Below are 21563 nucleotides of genomic sequence, written 5' to 3' on the forward strand. Positions count from 1 at the left end.
ATAAGGTCACTTTCAACTGTGAATTTCATCTGAACAGTTCAAGTCTGTTTCAAAACCAGTCCATATTAACTAGCCTTTATAGCATTAATTGAGGGATGGTCATTCACAGCCCAATTCAACTAAGACATCTTTGAAAAAATGGAGAATTAAGTGAGCATAAAGGACTTGATTTTTGCCTTCATTTACACTGATCTCCTATCATCTGATCTATGTATCATCGCTTCTGATCTACACCAAAAAACACCAGAATGAAAAATTGATCAAGTATAGAATCCCAGCATGACACAAACTAAACATATATATGCAAGCTAACAGTCCCTGCTACATATATTTCTGTTATACTTTATCAGCTGGATTGTTCTTCTTAAATCGGGGCTTTACAAAGTAAAAGTCTCAAAAGATAAACATGTTGTATCAAATGCCAAAGCTCAAGAAGAGAGTCTGAATTCAATCCAAGTATTACTCAGACAGACAATAATTTGTTTTCCTACTGGAAAAAAAAAAAGTGCATATGCACAACACTAGCCACTTAGCTAAATAAAGGTTCAATTCTGGAAAAAATATAAGGCAGGAAAATTAATCAGTATGCTTGAGTTAAAGAGTAAAGTTTTAGTTCAAGAATAAATAACCCCCCATTATTCAATATAACCAGAAGTTTTATGGAAAGGAGGATGGATATTTGCCTAAGGAATGACTGCAAGTTTGGCCAGAAGTGAAAAAGGGACAGAAAAATGGCATATGCTAGCCCTTAATGAGATAACCTTATCCAAAATTCATAATCTGATCTCAAATATCTGTTAGCATCCTATTCAATTACATTCTGTGAGCAAAAACAAGTTTTAAGAGACGAAACACCTTCTTTAAGATCATGTAACTTCCTTCACAATTTTATGTTAAAGTGGTATCTTTTTTCTTTCTTATTTATTCTAATTGTTTAAAAAGCTTTATTGTTTTTATATGGGGGTCAGCATGGGAGTACTGAAGATACAGAGGGCTAAATAACTGTAAAACACATTGTATCCTCCAGCTTGTAAGACTTTTGGCTTTGAACAGATGCAGGATTTGCCAAAAACATACTGTATTTTACAGAATATTTATAAAAATGCGCCATTCTGGTTAGCTTAGTAAATTATGTAGCTACAGAGTGCTTCTTTCTACTTTCTAATTCAATGTAATAGCTTTTAAGAATTTTAACTCAGAAGTGCTTCTTTATATAGTACTGTGATTGTGATACAACCACGCACTGTACATCTAGACCTAAGACACTGAAAATACCTTTTCTCACTCACGGTACTTAAGAAGCTTTTTAACTGACCGTACATTTAACTTTGAATACTAACACTATATTCAAGAGTAATACAAGCCACTGGAATTGTACTGCTGGGGGGAATGCTAGGGAATACCTATATATATTTACAGGCGTCAATGCAGCTTTTCAACAGCTTTGGCTGCGCTGCATCACTATTTACATTGTTGTAAGGACTTCTATAAGCCCAAGTCAAGCAAATAGTGTTGAAAGGGTAAATAACACATATCTGGTTCTCTCCAAAATTTCTTTAGAGACATAATTGTAGAAAAAGAGTGTGGAAACAAGGACAACAGTCAAGGATTACAAATCCTTGTAGTTCATGCTGTTCAACCCTATGGAGTCGGAAGAGTGGGGACAACAAAATTTTGTTTTTCCTGAAACCACTGATGACTTAGTCTACCATAGCTTAAAAAAAAAATCATAACTGAAGTTTTTCTTTAGGAAATACTGTTGTATTGAATAAGATGTTGCCTACAGTAATAGTATAAGACCAATGGATTTGGCTTCTTTTAAAATGCTATGGATGGAAAGCATTAATCAAGTTATGTGCAACTTTTTTTTTTCTTTTAAATTTGATAGCCACCAAGTTTGTCTCAGACTGATTTCTTCTGTAATCTACTCAATTTGCTTAGGCATCATCAACTACTCTGCTAAGTAATAATCTTCTCAAATCTGAAACTCCTCCAAACCTCTTAAGTATACCAGAAAATCTATAGCATGCTGTTTAGAAACATTATACTTTCTCCATTTTTCAGTGAAAGGAAAAAAAAAAAAAAAGGAAGAAAGAAGAACAAAGTACTAAAGTACTAAACTGAATTGTGAGGGGAGGAAACGGTGCAGTACGTGAACAAGAAAATGAGAGGTAAATAAGAAAAGAAAAAGGTAAATGAGAAAAGAAAAAAAGTCTGATACCAAGGACTCTCTTACTAAGATTCAGCATTCCTGAATCGAGAAATAAATAAAAAAGCATTCTGAAATCTCCCAGCAATATACACAGGAATACTCTTACTGATAATATCTCCCCCATTCATTCTACTTGTACTTCTATCTTCTTGGTTTAACCAATCAAAAGACATGGCAACTATCTTTCTTCTTCCTTGCATAACTGTAAATTATAAATATAAGAAAGCAAAGAGATTTAAAATGATAATGGTGCAAATTACACAAGCTATGTAGTACCTGTGCTTTCTGGATACTTTAGGTGCCAGTAGAATCAGGAAGCTTTCATCTGATACCATTTTATAGATTAACATAGTTTAACACCATATAGTTTTTTGATTGTTAATCTTGTCGGTCAAGTCACAGAGTATTTCAGTGTTGAGTTAGAAAACCTCCCAAAGCCATTTTAATAAACAAAACAGCAATACAGGCATAACTGCATTTGGTGATGCCATGAAATGGGAATGCAGTTTGCAATTGTTCGGGCCCTATAGTTTGAGGGTAATTTTGATTCATAGTAAAACCAGATAGGAAATTAAATTCATTTAATAACCTATTTGTTAGTATGTCCGCATACTAACAAATTGATTTATTTTTACAAGAATGCAAAACAGAATAGAGTCTATATTTCATATAGTTAACTTACCATAATGTCTCCCTTCAATAGCTGGGCTGGCTCTATAGCAATGGATATGCGGCTTTGATTTTCTGGCCCTAGGCTACTTAACAAGAGAGAAGAGAAAAGAAAAATAAAATATATGGTTTAAAGAAACAAACAAAAATAGATTCAGCAATTTTGCAATAGTGAGAATTAAAAATTGGATTCGGTCATAAAGGTAATGGCTAAGACTTACTATATTCCAGATGTATAAACTGGTTGCATAGCCTGGTATAACTTCAGAAAAGGCCGACAAACTGAAAAGAAGTTAAGAGAACAAATTATTTTTGTAATTATTTTCCTTTTTCTTAATATTACAAGTAGGAAATTTTGTGTACATCCAGATCAAGCAAAGTGGCACACAAGTGGGACAATGTTGACTGTCAAAAATCTTTCCAAAGAAAATACACTTTGGCAGATGTATTTCCCCTCAGAATAGTTTTTGATAATGTTTTGTAAAATTAAGTTTTCCCTGCACTCTAGATTAGTTCTGCATTGGAGAAGGGATGCATTTTAAAGGATATCGTAAGAAAACAAAAGTGGGAGCACTTTGCTCCTTATAAAATGGCTTTTTTTCTTCCCATTCCTCTACAGGAAAACAAAATGAACAAGGGAAGAAAGAGAACGGCTTAAAAATAAATAAAATAATAAAGTAAAATAAAATAAAATACATTTTCTAAAATTATAAGAAATTTTTTTTTCCCAATTTTACTTCAAAACTAGAATCCACCTTAAATCCCTGACTACAGTAAAGAACGTTTTGTCTTTATTAAAGTAGTTATTTAAAAATAATGCAGCTTAAGCAATAGACTCAGATAGAGGACATTTCAAAAGACATATATTAACTCTTGGTGAGAAAGGGAAGGCGCTGTGCTACTTCACCATGCAGTAAGCTTCAGTACATCATCTTGGATTAGAACTTTAATTTTAAAGTCACTGACTACAGTAGGCCACCTTAGATGGCCACTTTATCTGAAGAGACTAAATGAAAAAATAAAATCTCAGAAAAGGAAGGAGAAGATGTGAACATGAAGACAATTGCTTTGGAAACATAAGCAAGTTCTCAAGTCTTTTCCAGGAACTGATGGAAGAACAGAAGCAAGGCAGACTGCTCTAGCACCATCTCTTCAGATGATAAGAAAGGAGGAAAATTTTCTTCCACTTTCTCTTTCATAGCCTTCATGGTCATGTTGTAATGTTATTGCATTTCCTACAGTTCTTTTACTGGGAATAGCTGGACTTATATAAAGGAGCACTAACTCTGACTTCTGATTCAGGCACAATTTATGGAAAGCTCCAAAATGAAACAATATTTTGAGCCTATGCTTTAATATGAAAAAATAGGTAACTTACCTCCTCCAACATCAAAGCTCGGAATGCCATGAAGGATAACATAGTGCAGGAAAACAGGGGTTGTACTCATTTTCATAGATCCAGATAAAAGGCCACTTAGAAATTGCACATATCTAAAAACACAAATTTGCCCAAGTTAAATAAAAACAGAAATGCAATTGTATGAGGGAAACAGAGTCTTTGCAAATGAATATTTCTAGCCATATTTCATGGATCATGACTAGAATTTTATCATTACATGCAACTCCAAAAAGAATAGCTGTCATAAAATAGCATGAAGGCACACACTTCTTTACCATGACTACTACATTACTATTGCAGAGGTCTTTATTGTACTTATTAACAATGCTATTCTAAACAGAAAAGGTAATTCACTTAGCTAGGAAAGCCAGTTCAGCTCAATATACATTTCCAATTACAACTGAAAGTCTGAGCTGGCTTTCACAATAGCATGAAACAGGCCCCATGCCATTTAGCGTGAAGCACACTTCATAAAAACAAAAATAACAAGTGCCCTTCTCAGAAATCCTAGCAGAAAAGGCACTGGCTGCAAATAACATCCTTACACTGCAAAGTGATCTGCAGAGCAATGTGAAAATCTTTGTATTGCTGTTCTTTAGTAACTGCTTTAATCATAAACCCACAAGCAAGTACATGCAAGTGAACAACACTGATGTGTGTTTAAGGAAAAAAAAAAAAAAAAGCTCTCTTACCACTCAAAAAAAAAAAAAACAAGTGAAATCAGCCTCTATTTTTCTACCGGTTTTGAGTCCATTTTTTTTCCATGCCCATGACATAACCTTTATTTAACTTCACTTTCAGGAATGTACAGTACAAAAAAAAAAAAAATCACCCTCAAGCTCTCCCCCTTTACATGCCATCTCACTAACCTACTCCTTACTGCTCACTCCAGCTAACACCACCATTAAAGATGCCCAGCCACAACAGCTCTGTTATCCCAGAATGGGGCTTGTAGCGGTTTTGAGGGGATTTATTTTTTTCTGAAATGTTTATTTTAAAATCTCTTAAGTCAGCTTTTCTCTTTTTTTTTCTCCCTTCAATCTTCTGAGAATAGTAAAAGAATAGTAAAAGTATCAGTTTAAAAATTGTTATACCTGAAACCCGCAAACACTGTAGGTAAAACACCACATTAGCAATTGCCCAGTCTGCACAGCTTCTCCCATCTGTTTTTAATTATTTCAAAAATTCATCTGCATTCTTGAACCTTATTTCTCCAAACAGTGCACTTAAAATGCTTATAGGCAATTGGCTAAATTCTGAGAGGTGTGTTGAATTAAAATGATTTATAGAAAAATTTTATATATGAAGGCTCCATATCTGCACTTTTTTTTCAGGAAAACCTTCAACTGTAATATCTGAGAATACTAAGTATTTCCAGGATAGATTCAAAGCAGGAGTTCTGAAGTCTGCTGAAGAACACATCTGAAGATGACGTGGCTCTCCTTGCAGCATCTCACTAGCTGTGAGGTCAAAAAGTTAATTTATATTTTCAGGAGTGATGTATATGATGACCACAACTAAAATTTTAAGGAGAAAATTTACACGCAGATTCACCTAAATTATGCCTACTTAAGCATCAACTAGATTTTAACAGAGGTGTGACTATTCTATTATTCTTAAGGAAAGAAAGCATCCCAAGCACATACACATGGATATGCCTGGAAGATGGTCAGCTGAAGTTCAGCACTGCTGAAAAAAGATGCTAACTTCGTCCATCAGAAAATGAATAGAAGTCCCTGTGGGAGAACCTAGGGGAACTAAGCCAGTCTGTGACGGATATGCTCCTTCCCCAGCTCATCCTGACTTCTCACACATAGCCCTGTTCAGGTGTTAACTACCACATTATCTGATCCTGGTAGTTGCCTCCCTGATTTCTTCCCCCACCCAGACATTAACCATCAATAATACTCCTGATGGCCCTATCCTGATGGGGAGATAAGGCTAACTGTGAGTGCACCAGCCAACAGTCATTTCTGAAATTGAAAGAATGACTATCAGTCAATCATTTTATCCTATAAATACGGGGACAGCCCAAGAGCCCACTGAGCTCTCCTTGCATGGCAGTGGGCTGCACGCCAGGATCTCCCCTTGAGCAGGGACACCTCTCAAGGATTCTCCTCGAGGTTAAGAGATCCTTCCCACTACAGGTTCGTGGTAAGTGACTATAGCGCGTCTTTCTCTTTTTTGAGTTTGTAAACCTTACTTTGTAACTGCACAAATCCTTTAGACATAAACTGTTGACCAGGTCTGCAACTAGGACTGGATCCAGCTGCACCCAGACTCCTCTCAGAAGGAGTTAGGAAAGCAAGGGGGTCCAATCTGAACCTCGTGACCCAACGGGAGGGTGTCCTTGATAATTCTGTGTGTATCTTGAACCTCCATGCAATAACTAATAAGTGGCCTTGCCATAGAATCTCGTGAAACCATTGTCATTACCAATAAAACCTATTCCTATCTCTTACCCACGAGTGAAGTGCATTGTATCACTCACCCCCACCACCCCTCGTTCAGTGACACAGTCTCCTGGAGGAGGATACCAAAGCACCCTTTACATCTAATTTATCTCTAGCTCTAGGGCTTACATACAGTTCACCTATAGAAGCTATACAAGCTTCCTACCAATGTGTCCTTAAAAAATGCAGCAAGGCACCAGTCACAGATGATGCATTGAGAATCCTTCCTTGTCTTCTCCATGGAAATGTGCTGGCTACAGGGACGCTCATTTAAAATCAGAATAATGTATAAAGCTTCTGCATAGGAACATTAAGACCATCTCTCTCCTTTTGCTCCCACAGTTCATGCCTCTCTATCTGGTAGGCATCACACTCACACCCGGTTTTATTAAAATACAAAGGGCAAATATGCAGGCATAAAACTGAAAGAAGAATGAGGTTGGTGAAGTTCTATTTATGAGAAGTTTATTTAAAGCCTAGTGGGATGCTGTGCTATTATTTCTCATGTGAAAAACAGCTGTACAGGTCACCAAATGGGTTCAAGAGGCAATGGGAAAGCTTTTCTTATTTAGGCATGAACAGAACCAAACGCTATATTGCACATTATTGCCACACATTTTTTCTAGTTTGATTATTAGCAAAGCCTTATCCTTTAAATATCTTTTAAAAAACTAATGTATACATGCTGATTAAAATCAAAAGCAATTTGTAATACTAAATAAAACGCAATGGATATTTTCTGTTTCTACAAGATTGAGCTATATCAAATAGTTGTCTGACAGATATCAAAAACCTGCTCCCCTCTTTTGTTACTTCATTGCCTCATGTCAGAGTCACTTAAATAGTCAGCCCTAGATCTATTCACTTCCAAACCACTTGCTTTAACTCACAACTCAACCTCATTCACACAGACAGTCTAAAAAGGTAAGACATCCAGACAGACAAGATACATCATACACACTCTGACAAATATTTACTAGCATGAACATGGGGTGACTGCATAATCTGCAGATCCTCCAAACAAGTGATAATAAGATCTTTATTGCACACTAATCAATATGCATTCCATACACAACATTTATGATACATAAAAATCAGTTTATTATCTTAAAGCAATTAAGGAATGGATTGTGACATCTCCTTTTCCTAGAAAAAAATGCAGTAAGAATGCATGCAGATAGGAAGGTGGTGCAAAAGGTCTTATCTATACTGGGCTACGTGCAGGAACTGAAGCAGAGATCTCATCAATCAAGGAAGGTTAATATAAGATAAAGTGCTGAGAGTTCAGGAATCACTGGAGGATCTGCAGGAAACAGCCTTCATACAGCAGAGGAAAAGGTAAGGAACGGGGGAAAAGATAACCCACATTTCTTATTTCTTGGTATGAATTAGAAGTAATTGAATACCTTTTCTGGGATGGCTGCATTAAAGTCGAAACTTTATCATCAAAGAATTTCTTCATAGCAAATCTGTCTAGAGCCTGATCAGCACTGTCAAAACAGAGACACAGATATCATGTTATTCCAGCTTGGGGTTATCTTGGAAATTCAGCAGGTTACAGCTTGAAATATGCCAACAAATACTAGGGAAAAAAAAAGGCACTAGCAACCTCAGCGCAGGTCCGACAGGAATGTTTTTTTTCCACTGACATCTTCTCATTCCATGCCTTAAGGTAGTTTCCTTCCTTTGGCAAAGCACATACTCTCATACTCAGTTATTTGGATTGTACATTCCCAACATGAGTATGTTATAATTGTTGCAATGTAATAAATTTTAGCAAAGTCAAAGCAACTTAGGCTTGCCATCATTTCCTTCACATGTCATTTGGGGAGTTTTCTCTGTGAAACGCAAATTTACTCTCCTTTAAACAAGAAGCAGCAACATTATGGAGATGAAAACTGTCCCTTAGCTGTGGTTGTAGTACATTATATGAGGTGCAGAGGGTGCAAGGAACTGGATCATTTAAGCAGACAAGCAGTTTACCCAATCTTCATTTCTTATGCCTTGAGCCACTAAGGGAGAGAATGTTTAAAAATAAAATTATCAATCTTTGAAAAAAAATGCTTTGCATCTGGCAACCATGAACTCTTAAGGAACAATCTATTCAGCAAAATAGTCTCAGAATGGGAATGTGTCTAATGCGGTTCTTCTGTATGTGTGTGGAGGATGGCAAGAGGGTATAGGGGAAAAAACAAAACAAAAAACTGTAAGAATGCTCATGATTATACATTCCAAGTATTACACCATGCTGACTCAGTTGTATTTACATTGTATTGAAAAAAGCGTTTATTAATGGATGTAGTTGATATTAATCAGCATCATGACATAAACCAAACAGAAGTTCCAAAATAACTAGACTCTCTATTTTCACCTACAGGAGTTGCAATTAAAAAAAAATGCATACACAGATCAGACTAAAAACACAATTTATATCCTTTTCAAAAATCAGTCACAAGATTGATTATCTTGACTTGATGTTGGATCATACTGTGAAAATATGCTTTTTCTTCATGGAGGTTAAAGATTACACAGCATGTGATTAGGACAGCTTTCTCCCCAAAATCCAGTTTCTCCTATCTTTACATTTGTGTAACAATCCATCTGCTGTAAAAGACAGCATCATTTCCTCGGTATTCTCTTGGTGAGGAATTTCTGCAATATTTGAGAGATGTACATTTTACTGCAAAATGACAAACATTATTATGTATAGCATATTCTTTCACATACCATAGAACCATAGAATCATTAAGGTTGGAAGGGACCTCTAGAGATCTTCTAGTCCAAGCACCCTGTACATGCAGGCCCATGGCCCACAAAATGTCAGATCCTCACGTATATACATAAATACATATGTAGTTGTATGCAGTGTGGTAGTACAATGTCAATAATGATGGTACCAGCACAAAATGAGTAACTGCTGTGCTACATATGTAGCATGAAATGCTGCGGAATAAATAAGACACTTCATTTTACAAATGCACACATACAAGACACATACAAAATCACTACTCTAAGTCTAAAATATTAAAAAATAAAAGAGCAATAAGGCAGAACATTTTACACTTCAGTAAAAGATTGCCCTTATTTTTTCCATTGCTTTGTAAACACTGCTTAAAATAGTTGAAATTCTACTTCAGACAGTAATATCCAAAATGACCTAGTTGGAGAAATCTGCCCTTTCTAGGTCTCTCAACTGGCAACTGATGTATCATTTCTTCACGATTCCTGAAAGTTTAATTATGTTCTTCCTGTCTTCTACCTAAAAATTTTATGTGTATATAGGCGCACACATTTTTTACTGTGTGTGTATTATACAGGTGCTAAAGAATAACATGCTGTAGGATAAAAAACTACTATCCTATAGCATTTCAAATTCTTATTAACTGGTATGACATGATCTCAATGCGTTGCTTCACATATCTTCACCCACACTTTCACCCAGGCTTAAACCATCCCACTCTTTAACTGCCTTGACCAAAGATTTTCGGTTCTTGACTTGTTAGAACAAAATTTAACAACTATTACAAAAAGCCTAGTTTGCCCTAGTTAATTTTGGCTGCGCATTAGTCTTTCCTAAATGAGAAAATCAAGTATTTGTAACATAGAACCCAAAGGAAGAACAATCATACTCGTTACCTGTAGCTACAAAGATTTTTTTCCCCAGGTTTCCTTGTACATGTACGTTAAAAAAAAATAATAGAAATAATTACAATATTTTCTCCACATTTGAAATACATTACGTTTTACTATTTAACACTAAACTATCACCAATAGCAGCTGCTATTATCAAATTCATAAAAATAAACTTTAAGAAACCTCACACACCATTGATGCACATGGAGCCTTTACATCATCAGGCTGTGTTTTGAAGCCCGGACACTGGAGGGCAAGTAGGAACTTTGTAGGTGCACAGGATCCTTGAATCCTTGTCTCAGAGCATTGTTTCTAGCAAGGCAGCTATCATCCGCAGCAGCAGTGGTGGCAATAGCTCCTGCTTCCGTGTTCTTGTTGCATATTTTGAAAAGCCTTCATCTATAACTCTACTCAAATGATGTTCTTCCCTCAGACCCCATCAACAAACAGGAAAGTTAAGATTTCGATAGAGTTATCAGCTAACTACAAATTTAGATTATGGTTTCTACTCTCATCACTTGCTTGGAGGAATCCTGAATATATCTTGAATTAAAGGTGGCATCTTTCAACACGAGGCACTACATCATTGTATCAGAGGTTATTCTGTTATGACATTATTAATACCTGTTTACAGCAAGGTGCCACCTTTCAAGTTCGATACAATACTGTGACACAGATCACAACACAGTACTGCAGTATCCTCAATTAACAGATCTTTTGTTCATAATTATTCTCAATAAAATATTACCATAAAATGGTGACAATGATTGCTACAATTCTTCCTTTGTAAACATAAATTCATAAATTTAATAAACGTACATTTATTACTTTATTTTTTCAATATTATTCGCTTGTATAACGCAACTTAGTCTACATTTATCTGTAAGGTTTCATCAGAGTAAACAGTTTTTTGAGGGCCTGGTTTCACTGAAGTCCATGAGAAATTTGCTGTCAGCATCAAGATTTCATTTACTGCTGATTGCAGAAAAGTTCCACCCTTTTAACAGCATTTATCAAGTTTCACTTTTAATGACACATATTGTCAATTATCACTTCATGATTTCAGTATTCTAAAAGAATCAGCAGTAACAACTACAAAAAACAGAGTCCTGCTTGAACAATTGGAAGACTTGCTTCTGTAAAATTAAGCCCAGATAATGTCTTAAATGGCATCCTCATTAGGACCAATGCCTGGGGAATCCCCTATTCAATATTAGTTCTAACTAATGTGTTCTAACTAATTAGTTCTAACAACTGTGTTCCTCAAGGAGTTTAGAAATATTTCTTATTGAGAGAGACATAAGTTATAGAATCGGATACTTTTGATAGTATAAAGATAGAATCAGGATATAAATAAAGGCTTCTTGCACATGTAGAACAACCCTTTGGAGAATTTTCCCACAGAACCATAGAATATCCCAGGTTAGAAGGTACATTAGGATGTCAGGTAGTCCAATCTCCTGTTTGAAGCAGGATCATGAGAAAAGTCTGTTTTAATATATGGTTAATTAAGAGTTTTGAAGCAAGCTGGCAAACTTAAGTGTGTAACTGAACAACACTGCATTTAAGAAACATCTTTTTTTTTTTTTCTGACATTCTGCTCTCTGATTGTAAAAACAAACAATATACACTTCCTTTTTCCATTATTCACCTTACCTTGCAGAAACATTGGTGAAGTGCATATATGATGATATGACTACGCCTATCCTTCCTTTTCCTCCCTGTATTAGAAAAAAAAGAAACAACTCATTTCAGCTATACTGCACATAATTTGCATTAATCCTTCTACTCTACATCGAGAAGTGTCAAACCCAGAGGAAGAAATGTTTTAAAAGATCAAATGAAGAAACAACTTTCCTACGTCATACTGAATCTTAAATCTTTAACATCAGAGCTTGAATTCCTTGCATATGTTTCAAAACATCACTCAGCTCATGACTTCCCAACTCATATTCAGGAGCAGTGTCAAGTAAACACAATAAATCATACATATGACTCGCCATTTTATTATTCTTATTATGTTTCTTATTCTTTTGAACTTAAGATTCAGTAAGTTTAAAACTTTATAATATTTAATTTAAATCTATGAATCTATAGCTTTGTTGTCCTTCACTTCTTAATTATTTCTTAATAGAACACTGAAATGCTTGGCATCTTTTCATATGAAAACAAAGATATAAATTAAAAGAAAAAATATCTTGAACAGTAGCAGGAACATTCTATCAGCTATTTTAATTTAGTAGTACTCTTTCCAGAGATCATCATTCAAGACAAGTCTTGACAATATTGCCATTTCTGGCATGATGTGCTACTAAATAGAAATTTTGGAAAGCATGTGATTTCCGACTTTTTTTTTTAAAACCTTCCTTCCTCCAACACCTGAGATTTAAACCAACTATTGCTTTTTGTTTTCTATGGCATTTTTCAAAAAAAAAGTTTCAAAATCTTATTTAATAGTTTAGATAACATAAATTCAGTAAAAAAAGAGTGGTAATCTTCAATGGCTTCAAGATGCTTTCAGACTTTCAGCTAACATAGCTACATTGATCCTCCTGCTTGGAAACTTTTAGATCATTACCAAAAGGAACTAATTGTACATTACCACTTTGTATGTAAAGTGCCAAATAACATGCATATATGTATATATATATATATATGTATATATGTATATATATACATGTGAAGTTATAACTAAAGAAGCATTACGTTCCCTGCACTATGCTCTTTCTTTCATGGATTTTCCTGGTATTGTGTCACCATGTAAGGGCTGTTTACCTGGCTGCAGTCCTGCAGCTAATAAGAAATCAATGGTGTTTCATACAATCATGGCATTCTGCCTGCAAGCTATGAACTACAGAGGACTATTCAACTTGAATTTAAAAGAAGATTTGTGTCTCATACCAGCCTCAGTTAGTTTAAAATAAAATCTGCCAGTGATGCAAAGATGGATTTGCCTCATGTGTTACCCCAGCACAGCTGCCAGCTCAATTCAAATAATATTATTTATTACTAACAAGACAAAATATTGCACAATAATAACAGCACTACTGTAGAGCAGGACAATTACCCAGGCAGTCAGAACCTGCCCAAGCCCAGGGGCTATGTATCTACTGACTGCAATCATATTGCAGTCCAAAGGAATTACCTATTAGTCCGTGCAATCACTGTGCTATATAATTTACATTCTGGGCCACATTTTCCAATATGGCCAGTAAAACAAGGTCCAGAAAAAGTTATTCAGTTGTGCCAGGAATTGTCCAAACATCCACTTTTGCCTACTGAAAGCAGTCCAGACATTTACCTTTACCTGTGAGGAGGACTCAGCTGACTGAAGTAAAGCCTGTGAGATGTTGCTCCCTTATACAGCAACAAGATCAGTGAATGTCACAACATGAAAGGCTTCTAAGGAGTTTGCTGTTAGACTGGAAAATCTCAGGCCTCTAAATATGCTCACAGAAGTAGCACTGCCTTTGAAGGAAGTGAACTAACGTCACTGCACACTATGCCCAGAGCACAAGCGAGAACCTTAGTTATCATAAAGAGGTGTAGATAACATAGGTATGTGAGGTCAGTGGATTTAAGCCTTTATAATACTGTTTGTTCAACCTGCTGTTATTACATCTACTTAAGAGTAACAACATTTAGCACTACCAAAATCAGTAACAATGAATGACTTGAACCCCTTCTGATCAATAAAACATTCAAGAACATTGCCTGTGGGTCAATGTTAATTGTACTATTAATAATTTCCTCAGGCATCATATAATCCCTTTAAAGCTAACGCTATACATACGGAGGATTTGCCACACAGTTTCCAATATTAAAAACAGATTTTTTTTTTTAATATGAGGAAGAACAAAAGGCAAACTTTTTGAACAGGAATTAAAACTGATGGGCAATGATTATATAAGCTCACTTACTCTGCAGTGGATCACCACCACATGTTGGGGATCGCCACTGAGCCAAGACTCCATAGCTTTGCAGATGGTGCACACCTTATCGAGAGGTGGAGCATGAAGGTCAGGCCAGCCCACATCCAGAATCTGCAAAGAACAGATAACATTCACAAGACACATCATTTAGTACTACATATTCAAACATTACAATGGTGAAGAGTTTTCTTACTTCTAACTGAAGAGAACCATGTCACAGTTATATTACTTTCTAATGGCATGATGTAAGCAAAATATCTTTGCAGGTCTTCTGATGGTGTGTGTAGAAGGTATTGGACAGCTTTTTTTATTCTCCATATTGACTAGTAATCTCTTCAAAAAAAGTACACTGATTTGTCTCATAAAATTTCTAAAAATCTTGATTTCTGATTGATTTTTTAAATTAGATTCAGGTAATTTCAAAAAGGATTTAAAAAGTTAAAAATACAGCAAAAGCTTTGGCTGAGCTGGTCCAGTTTTGTGATGGTGTTTAATTATTCCGTGGGTTTTTTTTCCTTCATATACAATGAATTTGGCATCTAAAATTTTGTTCATAGCTTCTATTCACAATTGGTCGCCTTATAATACTGTTTGCTCAACCTGCTGTTATATGTCGACTTAACAATAACAATACTTAACGCTACCAAAAACAGTAACAAGGAATTATTTAAATCCCCTGTGATCAATAAAATATGAAAGCAAATAGCCTACAGGTCAAAGTTATTATTAACAACATGTCATATTAATTTTTTCCTCGGGCATCGTGCATCTCTTAAGCTATTGCTATAAATACACATCTGTGCTACTCTGGCCTTATAATGATTGATGAAGATTATCTGCATTTCATTTTTAGAACAAACATAAGTGAGAGGAAAACCTTGAGGAAGAACTAAAGACAAAAGACATCAACAACTAGTTCTCTTAATTAAATCTCTATTGTGTAGAGAAGCAGCTTTGAAAGGTTAATGCAAAAATGAAGCTTATATTTGAACTGAGTTAAGTAGTTTCAGCCATCAGACTGTATGTTGCAATATACGATCCTTAATATCCCACAGGTGCACAAAGAATGTATGCTCAGAATAAAACTGACTTCATTCAAGAGAAATATTTTCAGCAGTCTCAGTAGACTTTCTTTCTGGTCCAGTGTGTGAAGTTGTAGAAAAAAACAGCTTTGTATGGCATGGCTTTAACAGGCACAAAGCAGAATTTGGGGAAAAAAACAAAACACTACACACAAAAAACCAAAAACAACAAAAACAAAACAAAAAACTAGAAGAGATGCCTTCCAAAAGTTCTTATCTTACTCCGTACATCAAGGCTTGCATACCTTCAGGGCTTACTAGGCCATTTAAGCTGCTAATTAACACTAGCAAGAGAGGTATGCCATGGAAGAGAACCAATACCTTTGGGTTAAGCTTGGCAAGGTCATATCTCTTTTCAGAAAGGTTTAACACCTGTTCAGAAAGAAAGAAAGACAAAAAAAAATCAACCATTGAGCCTTCACAATTTATGCAGTGAACCACTGTATTTGAAACACATGATGATTAGACGTGACAGTGGTAGGGTTTCAGGGTGCTGTTTTACTGAACCAAATTAATATTAAAAGTCATGTAACATGAGCAAATGTATTTTAGATGGTCCTTACAATAAGCTCAATAATTACAAGATGACATTAGAGATTGCATCTTACTGTGAGGAAAAACAATCTGTTTTTTTTTCCCATTTTTTATTTTAGTCAAAGGTATACTGAGGGACCTGGACAACATGCTGAATCATTGTACTATGCAAGAAAAATAAATACACACACTTGTGAGGGCAACATCCTCTGTATTTGAATTTGATTGCCTGGAAAGAAAATGTTGCTCTTTTACATCACTCAGAGCTAACACAGATGATGACCATTACCATTTTAGAAGCTGCACTATGCTGTCAGAATGGGATAAAAAGTCAATAAATATAAATGAGAAAGAAGTTCAAGGTGTACTTAATTATTAACTATGGAAAAACTTGCAGACTCTATTCTAATGAGCCCCATCCTATCTGCAAGTAGCCAGCACTCTCAGCAGCTCAGTGAAGAAGCTCAGTAAAGAAGCCAAGAGCTGAACAGGCCAAAGAAAAAAATAATTTGCCTCTGCTGCTCTAAGCCTGCTGCTCACTGAGGTGGTCATTTGAAGCATTTTAATGGGCCATCACCTGATGCACACAGCAAAAGCAAGAAACTATTGAACTATCTGCAGGAAAAAATGACATTTTTTTGAATTAAAAAAAATCACCCAGAGACAGAAAAAAAAATGAAAATTAACAAAGAAAACAGCTTGCATTTTAAAGTGCATAAGTGTCTGGAAATACACATGGTCATAAAGGCCATACACCACTTTTGTGGAAGGCAAAACATACGAAGAAAGCTTAAAGCATCCTTACAAGATTAGGTCTTCATTCCAATATTCTTTTTGCATTTTAAACACAACACCACTGACGAGATAAATCACAACCAAAAAATATATATATATGTACTGCCTTCCAGGCCAGTTTGTAGTGGGGAGGGTCTTCTATATAAACAACTACAAAAAACTTATTTTTCTATCAGCTTTAATATACTATACGCTCTAGCAATTTAGTGGAAAGCTGTGTTCCTTATACAGAATTCTTAATATTTGATTAAAAACAAAAATGTGTGTAAGAGAAATTTTCCGCAGAAAAAGAACTATGGCAATTTGGCAAGAACTTCCATTCTTTATTCATTTTCTTGTAAATTTAAGATCAATTTAAAACTGTTGTGTAATATGGCGCTGGTCATGGTAGATATTTCTCATCTGGATCAGATGCCATGTCTCTGTCAAGTCACACAGTAGCAAAGATCAGACTGGGACACTCTACAAGTTCTCACTGCTCAGAATGGAGGCAGAAGCAAGAGGAAGCAATATTTCACTTAAGTAAACAAAACAAGAGGTCACAGAAGTCTTTGAACAGAAGCAAACACTATAAATAGATATAGGTGGAAGATTAATTGCATCCTTTTTAAATGCTACTTGGTATACCCAAGGTCTGTCTGTTTGGAAAGACAAGCTTAGCTTTTAATTTTACAAAACGTAGTCATTTTGTCCTAAATTTTAGGATCTCATTTAAAAAAGTAAAGATGAAATTCTATACCCTTCTTCTTGTACACAGCAGAAAGGAAGACACCCCTGCCCCCTCCCATACATGAGTCAATCCTGACCTGGAAAGAAGCTTTTAAAGGGAGCTAATACTAATTCTCTCACACTGCTAAGACCTTAGAACAAAAATAAGAAACCTTTTAGCTGGTGAAGGCCAGCAGATCTTTATGAAGGCACTGAAGATTGAGACCTTTTGGCTTGCTTCTTATTCAAATGACCAGAAGCACAGCAAAGTTACATTACCCAAAAACAAACACACTTGTGCTAAAATTGCTTAATTTATGGCTTTGATTGCCATAAATTATAAACACCTCTTTGAAACAGTGGGGAAACAAAATCATACACATTCATATATTTCAAACACCAAGGAGTTTCAAGAAATGAGCACAATCAGATTTGTCAAACCAATAAGCAGATATTTTTTTTCTTTTAAGAGCTCAGAATATTGGAACAACAGAGCACTACTGACTTGCCTACAAGTGTAATGCACAGCAGGCTTTTTAGTCAGTATTACAGGACACATACACTACTGAAATTGTCCAAAGCACTACCAGCTTTACCGTAATGGTGAATTTATTTATGCAAATTGAATCTTTCTCATTGTTCTCTTTGAAGGATTTTTGTACTATGTGCATTTTCAAAGTACCTGTGAAAAACAGCACATTTGGAGTCAAGCCTATGAATCTTTCCCTGCAATAAAATATGCATTGCTATGTACCTGACACAGGATTTTAATAAGTAGTGAATAAAAGGATGATTCATTTTATCCTTTAATTGGCCTCACTTTGAAGAGTTTGGGCTTATTGCAGAAAGGATTTCTCAATGAAAATACATTGCATGAAAGGAAATACATCAATGTATTTGTTGGCCGCTTTAGAGATCTTTTTTTTTTAACAATGCTAGGATAGGGAATACTTCATCCCTATCCGTTTTTCTTTGTCTCTGTCCAATTCATGTTAACACATAAAACGATAAAAACAATTTTGCTGTTTCTGACATACAAGTTAGCTTTAGTTCTTTAGTTAATTCTTTTACAACTCTGCATGAATATGTACACATCAACTGGATCACCCTGGGCAAAAATAAAGCTAATAAATAAATAAATAAATAAATAAATAAAACACAACACTGGGTTCTGTTTTTCAACACAGCATGATGCCCCTCTGCTGACCAAGGCCATAAACAAAAAACACAACACACAAAAAAAAGCTACACAGATGGTATAAAAATTCAGTTTTGAAAATTTTCACTGTTAAAGTCTGATTTCTTCTGAGAACTTAACTCTTTAATTTAAAAAGTATTTTTTTTCTTTCTTAGGACAACAAAACAGAGAAAAGATTAGCTTAAGATATGGAGAGATTTCCATTTCACTGCAAATGATGCTGGTCTTAAACTGTGAAATTCCCTATTATTACAGCAAATGAAATATTTGTGTTTTTAAAATTTTTATTCATTCTCTTTGCAATCTGTTGTGACCAAAACAGGCAACAATGTGGTAACCTAATCCTTTAGATTTTTCATTTCTCTTCTATGTCCTTGCTATGGACTGTAGTGACAATTTTTTAACATGTGCATAAATCAATAGGGAGAATAACTAGATACAAAACAGCAAATTCATGTAAAAGTGCATTTAGGATGTATAATGCATTTATAACATCTCTATGAGCAAAGGATGTATTTTCATTGTTTATTTACAGTCATTCCAGAAATTAATTTCTAATATGAATCATGTTTCAGCTCCTAAAGATGTAGATTTGACTTGAATAGTTTACACATGTTGCCTAAAAATGCACTTAAGAGCAGAAGGTAAATAAATAAAATATTGGCTTTGGTTTAAATTCCCATTTAAAGAGCAAGTCATAGGATTTCAATGTATTAGGCAGAAAACAGCATTAAAAATAAGCGTCTCAAATGGGTCATCATAAAAATATATACTATGCATGAAGCTCAGAAATTTGCTCATGACTTAATTTTCTATAGAAAAATACATAGCAGGAAAAATGTATCTAAATCAATTTAATGAGAAAGAGCTGGACTAAACAAATAGTAGCCCTGCCTTTAGGTACAGTTTCAAAACAACAGCAGACAGGGCATGATGGTGAGAGACCATCAGATACCCAGCTGAGAATCTAGATGTGACTGACTGTTAGGGAAAAAAAAAAAAAAAGGAAAAGAACGTATTCCACTGTGGGGCATCTAGAACTTTTAAGAGTATATTTTTCTCAGTGAAAACAGTTCTTAAAAGTAATCTACAGCATTTGACTTCCAGCACTACCAAATTGGAGACTGCAGTGCCACCACCAGGAAAGTGCTTTTAATACCTGTACTTGTCTAATGGCATTAAACATTACTGAAAATATTGCTCTTCCATGAAAAGCTGTAACCATGGACCACAAAGAAACGAGATGACGTCTGATGTCTAATGATGACTGATGTCTGATTTATAATGGTATACATGAACCTACAAGTCATCCAGGAAGGAAGAGGATGCAGAAGAAACAAACAATCTTGCCGTACCAAGTAGTTATCCCCATGTTTGGATTTGAGCATTCGGGTTACATCTTGCAGGTTGTGCAGGTACGTTTCTTCAGAACAGCTAGCAGGGAAGGATACAGCAATGATCCGCTCTGTGATGTATGTGAGGTCAAGTTCATAGCCTTCCTCCATAATGTGACCAAAGTCCATGCTTCTGTGAAGAAATTAGACATGGCTGTTCAGAGCAGAGCAGCAGAGAATAAACATAGCATCTTAGTGGTAAGTAATTGTAGTTTGGACTCAAACACCGCAATCAGTCAGCATTGCAGCTCGCCTATTTTCTTTAAAATTGAAATTTATGAAATGCCTATAAAGCTTGAATTACTCAGTGTGGTAAGCAAAGGAAGTTAGGCAAGGATTGGAGTTCTTCAAAACCACAGCAGTAATGTAGAAAAACATAAAATGAATATAAGCAATTTTGACAAAACCGGGGCAAAAAATAGATACACATGGTGGCATGAACTGATTCTTTTGTAGAGCTTCCAAATGCTTTATAATCTGGTAGAGTCACCAGTAACTTCTAAAACATTGCAGATATACACCATGCTGAAATCTGTCATGAGCAGGATTGAGGCAAATCCAAACCTCCTCCTCAAATAGCAACAAACACCTATGAACAGAATCATAAAGTTAAGTGCAAGCTCTGCAAATACGCCTGCTTGTTTTCTCAGACAGGTATTGTAAAAGGATCTTTGCAAAACATGACATGTCTTGCACAAGACTGATCTTGGAAAAAAAAAAAAAAACTTAAAAGCACCATAGCATTATGTTATGTGATGCTACTAAACAAAATATTTAGCAAGTACTTACTGTGCTACTTTATCACACCCGAAAGTTGAGCTTTTTGAAAAAATGCTGGAATTCTGAAAGAAACAACAGCAGATTGATCAATCCAATAGTTTCCTTTCTGCCTTTCCCCATTCCTCCTTTTTATTAAAATATCATCAAAGTTTAAAATATCATAATCTAGAAAAGTGTAATGACTGGGGCTGGAATTCTAACTATGTAATACTCTTCAGAAATGTTATTTTCAACTATTTCTCCATGTCTGTACTCACTAGAGAGCTTCCAACTTTTAATTCACCTTGGAAGTAAAATTAAATGTATTTTAATAATTTTGTTCTCCTAACTGTTCTTCGTATTTAAGATGGTCAATCACCAAAGTTTGCATTATACAGCTTTGTGTTCCATAGCATACTATATTCCATAATATACCATATTCCATAATATACCAATGGGATAAGATAGTATAATGTCCAGGTCTTCCAGGCTATGCTTAATTCTTGATAGAGAACACCAATGGATTCACTATCACCAAAGAAAGACCAGATGAGAGAAGACATCCAATGGATGCAACGGAGAGAAAGAGAGACATCAGCGGAGTACAGCACTCAGAGGAACACTTTAATATCATGCATCAGCAACTCCATTATAGAAAGGTTTTCTGTTCACGGTCCTGTCCTGTACAGAAAAACACATGGGAAAGTTAACAGAAAGAAAGGATAATGGCTAGAACTCTGACAAACCCTATCTATTTAAGATTTGCCCATGACAAATATTCCCAAACTGAGTAAC

General features: G+C 35.3%; 1 protein-coding gene across 1 annotated transcript in view; it reads right to left on the minus strand.

Moving 5' to 3' along the window:
• TNS3 (tensin 3) overlaps positions 1-20121 on the minus strand; it is a 118398-nt gene extending 98277 nt beyond the window's left edge. The window contains exons 1-8 of the mRNA XM_088522387.1: positions 19971-20121; positions 15702-15752; positions 14287-14409; positions 12023-12087; positions 8140-8223; positions 4260-4372; positions 3103-3163; positions 2895-2970 (exon numbers count right to left, since the gene is read on the minus strand). Coding sequence (XP_088378513.1) covers positions 2895-2970; positions 3103-3163; positions 4260-4372; positions 8140-8223; positions 12023-12087; positions 14287-14409; positions 15702-15752; positions 19971-20120 — 723 coding nt within the window. The 5' untranslated portion in view covers position 20121. The remainder of the gene's footprint in view (positions 1-2894; positions 2971-3102; positions 3164-4259; positions 4373-8139; positions 8224-12022; positions 12088-14286; positions 14410-15701; positions 15753-19970) is intronic.
• Between the last annotated feature and the right edge of the window lie 1442 nt (positions 20122-21563).

Source organism: Tinamus guttatus, unplaced genomic scaffold (assembly GCF_059628265.1).
Source record: "Tinamus guttatus ecotype Peru unplaced genomic scaffold, ASM5962826v1 Tinamus_guttatus_pri_ptg000151l, whole genome shotgun sequence".
In the NCBI taxonomy this organism is placed as follows: domain Eukaryota; kingdom Metazoa; phylum Chordata; class Aves; order Tinamiformes; family Tinamidae; genus Tinamus; species Tinamus guttatus.